General features: G+C 58.4%; 2 protein-coding genes across 3 annotated transcripts; one reads left to right on the forward strand and one right to left on the reverse strand.

The window, feature by feature from the left end:
* Nucleotides 1–6719: 6719 nt before the first annotated feature.
* On the reverse strand, nt 6720–9054 carry IER2 (immediate early response 2). The gene has a single exon (XM_055342657.1). The coding sequence runs from the start codon at nt 8386–8388 to the stop codon at nt 7717–7719; it is 672 nt and encodes a 223-aa protein (XP_055198632.1). The 5' UTR covers nt 8389–9054; the 3' UTR covers nt 6720–7716.
* A 1794-nt stretch (nt 9055–10848) lies between these two features.
* STX10 (syntaxin 10) lies at nt 10849–14156 on the forward strand. Of its 2 annotated transcripts, none has more exons than XM_055343726.1 (8): nt 10849–11438; nt 11692–11861; nt 12004–12098; nt 12174–12236; nt 13172–13279; nt 13382–13484; nt 13583–13677; nt 13773–14156. In XM_055343726.1, the coding sequence occupies exons 1-7, from the start codon at nt 11404–11406 to the stop codon at nt 13669–13671; spliced, it is 663 nt and encodes a 220-aa protein (XP_055199701.1). In that variant the 5' UTR covers nt 10849–11403; the 3' UTR covers nt 13672–13677; nt 13773–14156. The 2 variants fall into 2 exon arrangements, with proteins under 2 accessions (XP_055199701.1, XP_055199700.1); XM_055343725.1 differs by having other exon boundaries at nt 10851–11438; nt 13382–13488.
* The last annotated feature ends 763 nt before the right edge of the window (nt 14157–14919 follow it).

Raw genomic sequence — 14919 nt, forward strand, 5'->3', positions numbered from 1 at the left:
ACTCGCTCAGGGGGTGTGGCCTCCAGCTAATCTGGCAGGAAACATAACTAATCCAGCAAACATAGCTGGATCTTGGTTTCACCTGGGTCCCTCAGGCCAGCCAAGCCCACCCCCAGAGATCCTGGGATGCCTCACTGCTGAGCGTGGATTCTCCCAAAGGAGGCCTCTCCCTGTCCCCAGGCTGTACTCAGCTCAGCAGAAAGCAAAGAACCAGACTCTGCGAGTCCATCGAGGAAGGTAAGGTCTGCATTCAGCTCATGGTTTCTGATCACTTTTGAAAACAAAACCCGCCACAGGAGAAAAAGTTGCACGTCTGCTTACTTTGCCAATCCCCTCTCTGTCCCCCTGCACAGTCCAGGCCTCTGAGATGCTCCCGAAGCTGCAACCCTGCAACCAGAGGGAAGGGTTAACAGGAAGCGCCTGGCGTCCTGCGGCTACAGAAGCCCATTGTTCTCAGCCAGTCCCCTCCCCCTCATCCAGGAAGACCCTCTGGGGAGCCCCTTCAAAAGGGCCTGACCGGTGTCTCCAGGCTGCTGGCCAGCCTGTCGGGGAGAGTGAGCACAGGAAAAGGAAGCCCGCCGCGCGCGGGCTGGGGCACAGCTGTCACCGCCGCCACGTCTCAGGGGGTTTCCGAGGAAGGGGGGTGCTCAGCCTTGCCCGCCCCTGGGTGGGGGCAGCCCTCCCTGCAGTCCCCATCTGGAAGCCAGAAAACTTTGATCTCGAGCCTTTAGGTACAACTTAAGCTCTTGCCTTCCCCCCTCCCTCCACGCCACCACCCCACCCCCGTCTCTGGTTCAGAAAGTTTCACACCCCACCCCTCCTCCATCTGATTTCAGATCTTCTCTTCTCCAGGTCCTAACTGTCAGCTTTTTCCGATTAGCAGACTCTGGTGGGGGAGGGGGGAAGAGTGTGCTTTGGTGGGGCGTCAGGGCTTGAGGGGTGCAGGGAGGAGGGAGCTTGAGGGGTGCAGGGAGGAGTTAGCAATTCCCCGGGAGACCCTGGGGGCGGGCAGGGCGGGGGCGAGCAGCTGGCCACCAGATGTGGGTGGACCGGCTGAGGAGGAAATTAATTGGTGCCAGTCGGTGGCAGAGGGGGAAGGCAGGTCCCCAGGGGGCCAGGGGAGCCGCCTAGGTGCAGGAAGGAGCTGAGGGGTTGCGGGGGGGGGGGGAGGGGGGGCAGTGAATGTTGGGATCATTTTCTTAACCCAGAGTCAACAATGTGCTGCGGCCCCGCACGTTGGAAGGCTGGAGAAATAAAAAGGGGGCGGGGGGGGGGGCTGCCCAGGGATATTTCTGCTGAGAAGGGCTGCGTTAAAAAGGGTCAGGCAGGGGGCCGCCTGGGTGGCTCAGTGGTTGAGCGTCTGCCTTGGTCGTGATCCCGGGGTCTTGGGATCGGGGCCTGCATTGGGCTCCCCGCAGGGAGCCTGCCTCTCTGTCTCTCACGAATAAACAAAATCTTAAAAAAAAAAAGGTCGGGCGGGGAGGTGGGCGTGGGGAGGTCTCAAGCCCGGACAAGTAGGTGGAGGGCCTCAGGCCTTGGGCTCGGCTCACCTGGACACAAACGTGGGGAGATCCAAACTCCCCTTAACACAGCAGTGGGCGGAACTTAGCCCTAGGCTGAGCCTCAGGAAACACAGAGGAACCCTAGTGAGAGCAACTCTGGGCGCAGGTGGGGAAGGTGTGGATCTGAGCTCCTCCGGGCACACGGGGGTTCCAGCAGCCCCCACGACCACGGTGAACGGCGTGGGCCCCAAACTCTGGCAATCCCCATTTCCCCTTCGACTTTTTCCGCGATTTACCTGATTGCGAACAGGCCCGCGGCCTCCGCCTTCCGGCGCGGCCCCCCAAGTCCCTCCCCCGCATCCCCGGGGAGAGCTCGGGGTGGGGGGCCACGTGCGCAGGGCCGGGGCGGGATCCAGAAGGGACCAGTTTGGGGGCGAGGGGCGTGGCCCGGGCTGCACCCGACCCTGGGAGTTCTTGGAAGTCACTCGGTGCCGCGCGCAGGGGTGGGGCGCGGAGGAGAGCGCGAGGCTCGTGGGTCCCGCCCCCGCCCGCGATTGACACCCAGACGGCTCCGCCCCGCGCTGCGGCTAGTTACCCCGAGCGCCTGGCCCCGGACTCAAATTTCCTCGCGAAGATCAAGTCCCGTCCTCGCCCCGCCTGGCCAAGAGCTGCGTCTCCACCGTCTCGGACGCGCGGACCTCGCCCAGGTTCCCGGAACCCGGCAAACCGGTCTGGGTGCTGCTTCTGGGGCCCTGCCCTTTCCCAGCGGGAAAAGGCACAGCGTAGGGGGGGGGGATCTCCGGACGGCGGGCACGGCGAGAGCTGGCTCTGCTTGCTCTCCGGCAGGGCGATCCTCTCTGGCCTCAGTTTCCCGATCCGTAAAAAGTGGATCAAAGAAGCGATCTCAAAGGAGAGTTGCAAATGCATCATCCATTCACAAAATCCACTTAGCAGAGCACCTGCTGGACTCGTTTCTGCCATCGCATGGAGGCCACAAGCTAGAAGAGACAACCCCAGAAACAAATGTAAAACTGCAACTGTGCTACTATTAAAAGAAAAATAAAATTTTTTTAAGTACCTCTTGGTCGGAGTGTCAGTAAACAGAGGCCCAAAATGGGGGACATTTGTAGCTTTGTCTCTCTTCTAGAAGCAGAATTTTCCTAACTCCGAAACAGTGAGCAAAGTGACTTAGCGCTGATATTTAAATATGACAATGAATCTCTCCATTTCTCTTTTTAGATTTCAGTCTTCACCTAGTCATAGGCCTCTTGCTATGGTAATAATGTGTCTCTAACTCTTGATAATCTCCCTTCCTAATTAATAAAGCTGTGAGGACCCTCATACTGGCTACTGTTTCAGCAGGATCTTATGACATTGTTTTGTTTTCACTGTAACTTTTATTAACTGTTACCTTCTAAGTATGGTTAGTGATTAACAAGTGAGTTACATTAAGAAAAGTTTTTAGATAAATAATAGTACAGTCCTTACGCAGATATGACAGAAATCCTGTCAACTGTTGGAAATTCTAAGAGTCACAAGAAGCCACTGAGTAAATGAGACAATAAATATTAAGCTCTTAGCACTTGCCTACCCCAGACAGCCTCATTCCCTCTTTCAGGCCTGTGTTGGACATTCATGCAAGTGACATTCGCATGAGGGCACAGATGCTAACTAGAACATAAATTTACCCTTTGAGATAGTGAGGAGTGTTCTAAGGAAGGCCAAAAAGAGGGCCAAAAGGGCTGAGTGGCAGAAAAGGGAGCTATTGTAGATCAGGTGGCCAAAGAAGACCACTCCGAGGAGGTGACATTTTAGCCGAAATCCAAAGAAAGTGAAGATGGGTGTCTGGGGGATCCCTGGGTGGCGCAGCGGTTTGGCGCCTGCCTTTGGCCCAGGGTGCGATCCTGGAGATTCGGGATCGAGTCCCACGTCGGGCTCCCAGCGCATGGAGCCTGCTTCTCTCTCTGCCTATGTCTCTGCCTCTCTCTCTCTCTCTCTCTGTGACTATCATAAATAAATAAAAATTTAAAAAAATATTAAAAAAAAAAAAAAGATGGGTGTCTGGGAGAAGAGCATTGCTGGCAGAAGGAGCAGCAAGTGCAAAGGCCGTGGGCTGGAACATCCTTGGCCTGTTCTCCAAGTGGGAAGGAGGCCACTGTGGATGAAGCAGAGGGGGGGCTGGAGAGTGAAATTATCCAATCTGCATTTTACAAAATCTGTGGAGCTGCCGTGTAGATTAGATAGTGGCAGGAGCAAGGGCTGGGAGGAAGCCTCGGCCTTGATCCGGGTGAGGAGTGATGGCAGCTCACACTAAAGATGGGAGTCTTGATGGTGGGGAGAGTGGAGTGGAATGAGAGGTCAAGTTGATGGCACCCGTGACTGCATGCTGTGCGAGGGAAGGAGAAAAAAAGGATTCAAGGAAGATTCCTCAGTTGAGAAGCTGACAGAGAACAGCAAGAACTCTCTGCGGGTCCTGTTCTGTTTGGAATATCTTAGTGCCCCACAAGTTGACATAGGGAGGGGGCTCAGACAGTCTGGGGGTGAGGGGGGGTCAGGATGGAGAACAAAATATGGGAGTCAGTACAGACTGGCATTTAGAGCCCTAAGAGTGAATGAGACTACCTACAAAGGGGTGAGTGTAGACAGAGGCTGGGAGGAAACCGGAAGTGTGGGGGCCTAGAGGAGGGAAGAGTCAACCCTGTCAAATCACTAGGATGAGGCCAAACTCGACCTGAGAGAGGAGCTGGTCCCCCTTCACACCCAGCTACTGGAGGAACTTTTTCCCAGCTCTCTGGGATAAGCACGGCATCTGTATACATGTTACATACATGCTTGTCTCGCTGTATGTGCTGTGGTTTTTTTTTTTAGATTTTTTTTTTAAAGATTTATTTATTTATTCAGAGAGAGCGAAAGAGAGGCAGAGACACAGGCAGAGAGAGAAGCAGTCTCCATGCAGGGAGCCCGACTCGATCCCGAGTCTCCAGGATCACACCCCGGGCTGCAGGCGGCGCCTAAACCGCTGCGCCACCAGGGCTGCCTAGATTTTATTTTTTCATGAGAGACACAGAGACATAGGCAGAGGGAGAAGCAGCCTCCCTGTGGGGAGCCTGATGCAGGGATTCGATCCCAGGACCCTGGAATCAGGCCCTGAGCCGAAGGCAGACGCTCAACCGCTGAGCCACCCAGGTGTCCTGCTCTATGTGCTTCTAAATGGCCGGTGCTGTTATCATCAAGGGTTCTAACAGTAAGAAAATAACACTTCCGGTGTGCCCAGGAGTTCCACTAAGCACTTTATACCTATCGGCTCACTTCCTCTTCACAATGAACCTGAGAGGTAGGGACTGTTACTGTCCACAATGTACAGCCAGGGAAACAGGCCCAGAGAGGTGAAGTAACTTGCTCAAAGCTGCACACCTGGCAAGTAGAGCTGGTAGTCTGGCTCCGGAATCTGTTCTGACCCAACTTCCGCATCTGGCCTTTGTCACTGGGCATCATGGTTCTGAGGTTGCCAGGGTATGTAGACCTGTCCCACTCGGGCCATTTATTCTCTGGGGAGGCATGGGTAGTCCACATTCCACCAGACCAGTCAGGTTGGATGGGCATGTAGGTCATTTCCAAATTGTGCCAGTTTGTGCAGCGCTGTAGCAAACATCCTGGTGCAGGCCTGAGACTCCCGGGAGAATCCACTGGTCAAGGGACATGTGACATTTTTAGTTTTCACAGCTCCTGGCCCACCCATCACTCCCCAGAGGGCCTGTCCCAATACTCCAATGCCATGTAAAGGTGTGAAAACTCCAAACCTCATCAGACTTTGGTTATTGTGACAAATTTTCAATGTTGCCTACTGTGAAGGGTGAAATGGGGGGGGGGGGAAGGGGTGTATCTTAAAGGGGTGCGTGTGTGTGGGGGTGCTTCTCCGGTCTCCCACCACATCACCGCCAGCCCCCAGCCCGGAAACCCCCGGGGAGGCAGGGGCGGGGCTGGCCAGGCCTTTTCCCCCGGAGGAAGGAAGGGCCAGGAGGTTCCTGCGACAGGATGCGCAGTGAGGCCCCCTCCCCAGCCGCCAGGGACTTCCCGGGGCGGGCTCTGTTCTCGGGGGAGTAGCTCCCACGCGAACGCACTGAACTGCTGCTGGGGTGTGGGGCTCTCCCCCGCCCACGTCCCACTGGGGAGTATGGGTCAGGACCCCGGGTGGGTGGCGCTAAAGTCTCCTGTTTCCCAGGAAAGAATCAGGTGGCCGAGGAGGCGAGCGAGGCTAGATTTCCCCGGGGGAACCCTGAGGGAGGCGGGGAGGCGGGGGTGGGGGTGGGTGGATGCAGCCGGAGGAGAGCCGGAGGCGGGCGTTCTGGGCGGGTCCGCCCGCCACCGCACCCTCCTCCTCCTTCCACCCTGGGGCCTCGGGGTCAGGTCCCCCCGGGTCGCGGGAGGCCCGAGCGCCGGAGCCAGACGTCTGGAGGCGGGGCGGCGGCTTTCCCGGGGCCTCCCGCCGCCCTGGCGGCCCGCACCTGCGGCTCCTTTGTCCTTCCCACGGCCACCCCGCCACCCGCCCAGGGGCAACGCCTTGCGGCCCCTCTCCTCCATCAGCGGCGGGTAAATGATGAGCGTTTCTCCTCTGGGGTGACTAACATGGAGCTGGAATGGAGCCAAATCCATTAACGAGGGCTCTCACGGGCATTTCCAAATCTCCAGTCGCCCCGCGGTAAAGCTGTTTAGAGGCCCACTTCACAGATGAGGAAACTGAGGCTGGGAACTCACTTCCCGGCCTGAGTCACACAACTATACCGCTAGAGATGAGAGCAGGGGTGTAAAGGACCCTCCAAAGCTCACCTCAGTTCCCCCGCAAGCCGTGGGGCCCCAGCCAAAGCGGATGCAGTTGGTCAAGTGGGGTGGGGGGGAGATCTGCTATCTTTCCCAAGTCCCCACCCAATTTCCCCCAGACATCTCAACCCACCTCAAGCCCACCTCTCCCCACCCCCGGAGTTTTCGAATTTCTAAGAAACTCCCAAATGGGGGAGCTTAAGGAGTCAGAACACCAGGGCACCCAGCTCTGGCAATGCTCTGGCAAAGAAAAGGGGGCCCAGCCCCATCCCGTCCACTCTGCCCACGTGATAGCCGGTCAGACCGGTTTCTGGGGCCCCAGCAAGCCGCCGCCCGCTCCTGACCCCTTAACCCTGCCCATCCCCCCATCAGGGAAGAAAACCAGACGGGCCGCAAAGACTTTATTCAAATGCTCTTTATTTTCCTATCTGGCGTTTCCAGCAAAAGGCCAGATAGATGAAATTAAACAGAATCCACCACAGTAAAGGTAAACAGACCTCAGAACGCCCTGGCAAGAATCTTCCCCTCCCCGGGCTGGCCCAGTCTCACCAGCAACTGGTCCCAGCTCAGCCTTACACCGCTCCAAACACCCCCACCCAATTTTTGTGATTCAGACCAGGATCGTCTGGGTTATGTCTGTGTGTCTGAGGGATGGTCACGCTTGAGACCGTGAACATATTCCCACCTCTAACGCACCAGATGAGAAAAATTTTAACCTGAAATTAGATCAGCGCCCCCCCCCTCGCTATGCACCCGAAGGCGCAGGGGCGCGGGGCACAAACCCGCAGCAAGCGGTGCGAGGTGACTCAGGACGCCCTCCTCCCATTCCCCAGGGCGGTCCACACCCCGGACCCTCCTCCCAGGCCCCACACCCACGCAAGGCAACAGGAAGCTCCCACGTCTGCCCCATGACGCAACGATGACCGCTTGCACAAGTATGTCACTGGTGGGGGAAGGGGAGCGCCTGCCTGGAATTCTCTGAGGTTGGAAATGCAAACACCAACTATTGAAAAACCTTGAAAGGGCAGCACAGCTCCCAGTAAAAACTAAAGTCCGACCCTGAGGAGTTGAAAGAACCAAGCCTCCCTGCTCCCAGTCCCAGAAGGAGAGGGAAAGGTCCACGTCCCAGTCCGTTAAGACAGCACCTGTGGGCGCAGCAGGTCTCGGCGGAAGGCGCTCGCGCTCCCGGCTCAGGCTCCTCGGCGCTGCCGCTGCGCACAGACGGCGACGGCTCCCCGGGGGCAGAGTCCCTCTTTAGGCCTCAGCAGCCCGGGCGGCAGCTCCTCTCCACGGTTTCGGCGGGCGCTCCCCCGGGGGCGGGCCTCGCCTCGGGTCTGCGCACTCCGGCCGACGCTTCGGCCCGCGCTTGGGCTCCGGTGGCGCCGCTCGGGGACCCTCAGAAAGCCACCACGGCCCGCACGAGCACGTTCAGCATGCTGTCCGCGGGGCGGCAGGCAGGCTTCGCCTCGCACGCCGGCGGCGCCGTCGGGGGGGCGGCGGGGCTGCAGTTCAGGAGGCCAGAGAAGCGCCTCTGTAGGACGCGCGCCAGGTTGGGGAAGGCGCCCTCCGCTTGCGCGGGAGGTGGCTGCAGGCGATCAGGGACCTCCGAGGAGGCTCCTTCCTCCTCCTCCTCCTCCTCCAGACGGGCTTTCTTGCTTGGGACCAGTCCGACGTCCCCGCCGTCACTCAGGCTGCTGTTGCGCCGCTTTCGGCTGACTTTTGTGGGGCGCGGGGCACAGCGGGCTGGGGTCTCCTCTGCTCGCGGCGCCTCCCGCGTGTCCATGGGCTCCGGGGAGGTCGGCTCACCGTCGGGGGGCGCTGCCTCGGCTCCAGCTTCCGCTTCCCGCGACTGGTGCAGGCGAGGATCGGGGGAGCGGACGGGCGGCAAGGGCACCTCGGGCTCGTGGGCTTCCACCTTGGCCGAGAGGTAGAGCTCCCGGGCGCTGCGCATGACCAGCGACAACTGCAGACTCCGGTGCAGCCGCAGGCCACCGCGCTGCATGCGCGAATGGTACATCTTCCACACCGACAGAGTCATGATGCGTTGTGCCTCCTTCTGCACTTCCATGGCGGCTCGACGGCAGGGGCGAGGGCGGCGGGGACTCCCTGGCTGGGCAGGACAGGTAGCAGGTGCACTCCGGGCAAAGCGCTCGCTCACGCTTCTCCACTCACGCCAGCCCACGCCGTGACACTGCTGGGACGCTCTGCCCCGGCGCCCGCCACCCGGGCCCTTTTGTACCGAGAGTGAAGTCACCGAGACGCCCCGCCCAATCAGAGAGCCGCATCCGGGCTTCCCAACGCACGGCTGTGAGACACTCCTTAAAGCGACAGGGTGGAATTTACCGAGTGGGGGAGAAGGGACGGGAGTCGGAGTGAGGGGGAGAGTTCCCGAGTCCACGCGGAGCGCGCGGGGTGGTCTCCTTTCTCGGGGCCCTCCGTGCGCCGGTGCGCAGGCTCAGAACAGGGGAGCCGCGGGTGCGGGTCCGAATCCACCCACGTGCTTGCGTCTGAAACCCCAGCTGATTGTAGGCGGCAAGTTTCCCTTTGCGCGAGGGAAGACCGGGGTTCGAACCGGCACATCCTCCGTGGCCACAGTTCCTAGCATCTACCAGGTGTCTAATTAATGGTTTTTGAATCAGAACCTATTAATGTTTTTTTAGTTGGATAACCGTGCTAACGCTTACTAAGCACTACCCGCCAGGCGCTGTTAAGGGCTTTCCTTCACTAAATACCTCATTGATGCCTCATTTCCACTCCGCGGAGGGTACTGTTACACCTGATTTCTGCAGGTGGGGAAATCGAGACAGAGTGACGCTGTTCGATATTTGCTAAACGAATAAATGGGCCACTGGGGCCTCCAGCTCTTGCGTCTCTAGCGTAAGCCAGCCCTCCTCAGTCCACTTGTCTGGAGGCGGTGAGGCGGCGGGCAGCGCGGCTGGCTCCAGGGCCGTAGCTGCCCGTTCCACGGGGAGTGGATGTGTGCAGACACGAGCGCAGCCCGGGCTGTCATTCGTGCGCTCCACACCGAACACCACCTTCACCCCCAGTTTCCCTCTACACGAGCTCCACGAGTGGGCTGGAGACTCGCAAAACAGAGGACTCGGGAACACGACAGTCCCCGTGAACACGTGGCAGCGCCCCCTAAGACTACATGGCCCTGCTCCGCCTCTGCGCCCGGGGCAGCGAGGCTGGGATAAAAGCTGTAAACTGAGCAACGCAGAGATAGAGCAGATAGAAAACGTCGGCCCCACCCTCCGCTACGCCACATCGCTCCAAGAAAACCTATTTCCAGTTCCTCCAAAACAAGATGCAAAATTATTCCTAAGCTCCATTCATTCGTGGCAAGGGCCCTTTAAGGGAAGGCTCCTCTCTGCCCCTCCGTCCCCTCCCCCAGCCGCCGACAAGAGGGCAGAGTCTTCCGGCCACTGGAAGCGCCAGACTTCCACGACTAAATTTGGGTATGATGACGTAGGGCAGGCGCGCGAGGCGCTTCCGGCTGCCCATATAAGGACAGGGGCTGGAATCTCCGCTCCGAGCCGCGGCAGCCCCCTTCCGGGAGGGCGGGGGCGGCGCCTTGGCCTCGGAACACGCCCCCTCCCTAACCGCGTCCCTCTCCCGGCAGCTGCGACTGGCTGTAGGCCCCAGCTTCCGGACCGGAGTCTAACCCAGTTGGGCTCCGGAGGCCAAAAAGGCGTGACGCCTCCGGGAAAACCCCCGCTGGCAAAAAGGGGCGATCTCAGGACTTTCACTGACGCCAACTCCCCGAGACCCTACACAAAGACCTTGCCAACATGTGGGGCGGTTCGCTGATGACCCCTTCATCCTTGTTCCCCCATAGAGACCCCACAATTGTTTCTCCCTACAAGGTTCTCCCCCAGGTATTCTTGCTTCTCCCCTCCCCCCAAATGATGCAGCCTTGGAGAATCCTCACGCCCCGTCCTCATTTATGGGGGGAGGGGGAACTCGACTCAACAATTATTTGCTCTTCTTAAAACTGTCCCTATTCAGCGACCCTACACACGCTCCGGCGACCTGCTGAGGTCCCCATTTCCCCCTGCACCACCGCGGCGAATCCACAATGACGTCCCCAGCCCAGGCGCGCTCTCTCTCAGACTCTACGCAGCGACCCCGAAGCACAGGGGCGCACAGACTCTCCAAGAACTTCAGACTTCCCGCCCAGATCTCTCCTGAAACAAACCAGGACCCCTATCAGGTGATGGCTCCCCTCCGAAAAAAAAAAAAAAGTGCATTTCCGGAGACCGCACACACAGCATTTCTGTCACACAGGAGTCATCTCTGTGAGCCTCTCTCCAGACCTTCCTGCCATCGCCGCCCCCCCCGACACACAGAGGACTACCTTGTGTATACACCATCCTCAGAGCCACCACCACACCCTCCCCCGCTACTGCCAGCCTCCACACCCCAGAAGCATCTCTGGGGCCCCCCCACCCACGGCCACCCCGCCCCAGGGCCACCGCCTCCGTAGGAAAAAAGGAGGAGAGAGGCCAACAGAAGAGCCCAACAAGACTCCGCACCTCACTCCACCCCCGCGGGAGAATGGGGAGGATCTCTCCTTCCCCCACTTCTTCCCAACCCTGGGCTGGGACGATCGCCCATGATAGGATCAAGGTGCAGGCTCAGGAAGTCTTAAGAGGATCTATGAATCGAATGATCCCCTTTCCCGGCCATAATCTCCTCTGATTTGAAGGAGGTTATTATTATTCACATCGCTCCAAAGGAAAACAGGTTGCGCAGCAACCATCCGAGGGGCTGGGTCTCGAACCGAGAGATTAAGAGCTCGACCCGCAACTCAGCCAGACATCACTGCGACGCTGCTGGAGGCGACGGGCTACGCGGCCGCGAAGCCATCTCTGCCCACAATAAAGATGGCCGTGAGACGGGCGGAAGTTTCTGCGCTTCGGGCCTCCGAGGCCTCTCTTTCTGCCCTGGCGTCCCGGCTCTCGATGGTGGCACGGGTCACGTGACGGGGGCGGGGGTGGCGGCGCGTTCCCCTCTACTGGGAGGAACCCGCTACCGAAGCCGAGAGGGGAGGGGGCTCGGCCTAGGGCGGGGGGGGGGTGACATGTCTCTCGAAGACCCATTTTTTGTTGTCCGAGGGTGAGTGACAGCAATGGGGGAGGGAGGAGGGTGCTCGGTTCCCCTGCCAGCTAGTGCCCGCGTGCCCGCCAGAGCGTGCCAGGCGGTCTGGGCACGGCCTCCGGGTGCTCGGGTCAGGGTAGACCCGTGGCCGAATGGGAGGGGTGCGCAGGGGGCACCGGGGTATCCTGAGGCCCCCACTCGTTTGGGGGCGCAGTGGCGGGCGGGAGGAACGCCGAGTCCAGGCGTGACCGCTCTGTGCCCCTGCCCGCAGCGAGGTGCAGAAGGCGGTGAACACGGCCCGCGGGCTGTACCAGCGCTGGTGCGAGCTCCTGCAGGAGGACGCGGCGGTCGGACGCGAAGAGCTGGACTGGACGACCAATGAGCTGCGGAATGGCCTTCGCAGCATCGAGTGGGACCTCGAGGACCTGGAGGAGACCATCGATATCCTGGGGGGTTGCAAGGCGTCCTGGGAGAGCCCACTGCTGTGGCAGGGAGCGGCTGCACACCTGGGGGGAGTTGAGGGCTTGAGGCAGAGGAGGGGGTTGTGTCTGGCTTTGGCCTTGACAATCGACTCGGGGCTCACGCATAGTGGAAGCCAACCCCGGAAAGTTCAAGCTCCCAGCCGGAGACCTGCAGGAGAGAAAGGTGTTCGTGGAGCGGATGCGGGAGGCAGTCCAGGTGAGGAGTTTTCTGGTGGCGTGAGTGTGGGAAGGTTGGGGTGTTTTTTTTGTCTCATGGTGTCCTTGCCCCCAGGATATGAAGGACCACATGGTCAGCCCAGCAGCCATGGCCTTCATGGAGAGGAATAATAGAGAGGTAAGGCATCGGGACCCAAAATCCTCACCTGAGCCTCCCAGAGAGACCCTCCCCTTTGAGTTCAGTCCTGACCTGGGTGTGTTCACCTGTCTCCCTTGCACAGATGTCTGTCTGCCTCTTCTGAGTCAGTGTCCATCTTCTCTGTGTGCAGTTGTCCCCTGGCCTGCTCTTTCTGGGTGTGTACACCTGAGCCCTCTCTATATGTATAGAGTCCTTTTTTTGCCTCCTGGTGTGGGTCTACATGCCTATTTCTTTTTTTTTTTTTTTTTTTTTTCTGCTTGGTGTGTTACTGTTTCCAGGATGTATGCCTGCTTTATTTCCCGTGTATGTACCTGGGCATCTGAGCGCGTGAACTTGGCCTCTGAGTGGATCCCCATCTGGAGTCGGCTTGCATACCATTTCTCTCCATGGGTGTGCCCACTCGTGGCTTTTGTGTGCACTCTCCCAGCTGCCTTTTGTTGGTACAATTTTCCTTCTGCGTCGTGTATCCATTCTTTGCATGTTGTGAAACCAGCCTGTCTCCATCCTGTCATGGGATCCCCACATGGGACCTAGGGGGTGGGGAGCTGAGGCCTGCACGAGTTTGGAGTCCTGCGTCAATGCCTACAGGCTTCCCAGGTGTGCTGCCTTGAGGATTACAGTCCAAATTCTTAAATACATCTATTTATATGATGTGTTCTCCGTGAATTAATTTGGCAAATCCTCATTCTAGCCCTAGGAATTTCCCCCATTTACAGAGGAAACTGAGGCACAGGGAGGTCAAGTGATAGGGCCTTGGGGTCACCTTGCTACTAAGTGGTGGGTCTGGGAAACCCAAGCTATCCCATTCCCAAGACTACTTCCTGACTAATAGCTACCTAAATTTGCCACAAACCTGTGTCTGGCTCTGCTCTGAGTGGCCGTCTCTCCCTGAACCTGTGGTCTGTGCCCCATAGATGCTCACAGGCAAGCCAGCTCCCCAGAAGTCATCCAGCGACCTGCTGGATGTCAGCATGGCCTCAGCCACCTCTCGTTACATCGAGGAGCAGCAGGCCACACAACAGGTTTGTGTGGGTGGTTGGAGATCCTGGACTGGAGGAGCCTGGAGGTGGTGGGGGGACAGCTCAGGGCCACTTGACGACAGCTGTTCCCACTCCACTCTGCAGCTGATCATGGAGCAACAGGATCAACAGCTGGAAATGGTGTCTGGGAGCATCCGGGTTCTGAAACACATGTCCGGCCGTGTTGGGGAGGAGCTGGATGAGCAGGGCATGTGAGGCCAGGATCCTAGGGGTGGGCTGGGAGCCCTTCACTGGCCGCGCTTGACACACAGCTTTTGGGGGCTGACACCATGTTGGTATCGACAGCATGCTGGATGCCTTCATTCACGAGATGGACCACACCCAGTCCCGGATGGATGGGGTCCTCAGGAAGATGGCCAAAGTATCCCACATGACGAGTGGTAAGTCCTCTTGGGAAGGCAGCTGGGGTGGTTGGGGGAGTGGATGGCAAGGGTGGTGCCCCGTGCCCCTGTAACCTCTGACCTTCTTGCCCCAGACCGCCGACAGTGGTGTGCCATCGTGGTGCTGCTGGGGGTGCTTCTTCTGGTTCTCATCCTGCTCTTCTCTCTCTGACCGTGGGCCCCACCCCCACCCCACCCAGGATGCTGGTCCCTGTAGCCGGGAGAGCTGGCAAGGCCCTGCCCCCCTGGTAGGAGTTCCTTCCTGGGGAACTGCCCCAAGGTTCTTAGCCAGAGCCAGTGGGACCCGCAGGGCCCTGGGCCAGAGCCCGCACCACTGGGCCTGTTTCAAGTGCGCTTAGGAGGTGGTAGAGGTAGGGGAGCCTCACACTCCTCCCTGTTTCTACTCTGGTGCCCCAAAGTCGTTTGCTTCTGTGCCTTCTACAAGTGCCAACTTGGAAATAAAATCCCAGTCTTTTTTATATGCATTTGTATCCTACTGTGTTAACTTGTGCCTGCCCCACTTGCACACACTGGGGCCTAGGTGGGTACATAAGTGTGCACGTGCATGCTTGCACAGGTGCCCACTAGGGATTTCAGTGGTCAGGATTTGGTTTGGGGAAGACTATTCCAGTTTATTTCTGGGTTTCACTACTGATGTTACAATTCCAACCCCGATTAGTCTTCCTTGAGCTTTTGAAGTTTAGCCTCAACATCTGCCGGCTCTGGGCCAACCCCTTAGCCGGGGAGCCGAGCGGAGCGATCACATCTGAGTAGCCAGAGTCCCGCGGGTCTCATGGCACCCCTGGTCACTAGGGTTTGTCGATGTCAGGGCTTTGCCAGAGCTTGCCCGAGTACACAAGAATTCCCGCGAGCCAGGAAAGCTTGCAAGGGCCATGAACCTTGGACCACCATCTCCGGTGTTTGCAGGATCTCAGATGTCTGCATCCTGTGCCTTACTCAGCCAGGCATCAGAACCATGTGTCTCACTCAGTTGCCTGTTTATACACATTGCAAAGTGCTACCTGTTACAAGGATGTCCTTACATTAGGCTGATTTGTCAGAACTTAGAAACAACCAGAGATGTAGAGATTTCCTTTTTTATGCAAACTCCCTAATGCTATAGTTTGGGTTCCCCTGATCTTTCTATACTTAGTTCCAAGTCTTCCTGGAGTTAAAAGACCTACTTCTGGAGTCAGGTGGTGTTTGCACCTACCTGGGGTTGCCTCCCTGTGAAGACAGATT

Source organism: Nyctereutes procyonoides, unplaced genomic scaffold (genome assembly GCF_905146905.1).
Source record: "Nyctereutes procyonoides isolate TBG_1078 unplaced genomic scaffold, NYPRO_anot_genome, whole genome shotgun sequence".
In the NCBI taxonomy this organism is placed as follows: Eukaryota; Metazoa; Chordata; class Mammalia; order Carnivora; family Canidae; genus Nyctereutes; species Nyctereutes procyonoides.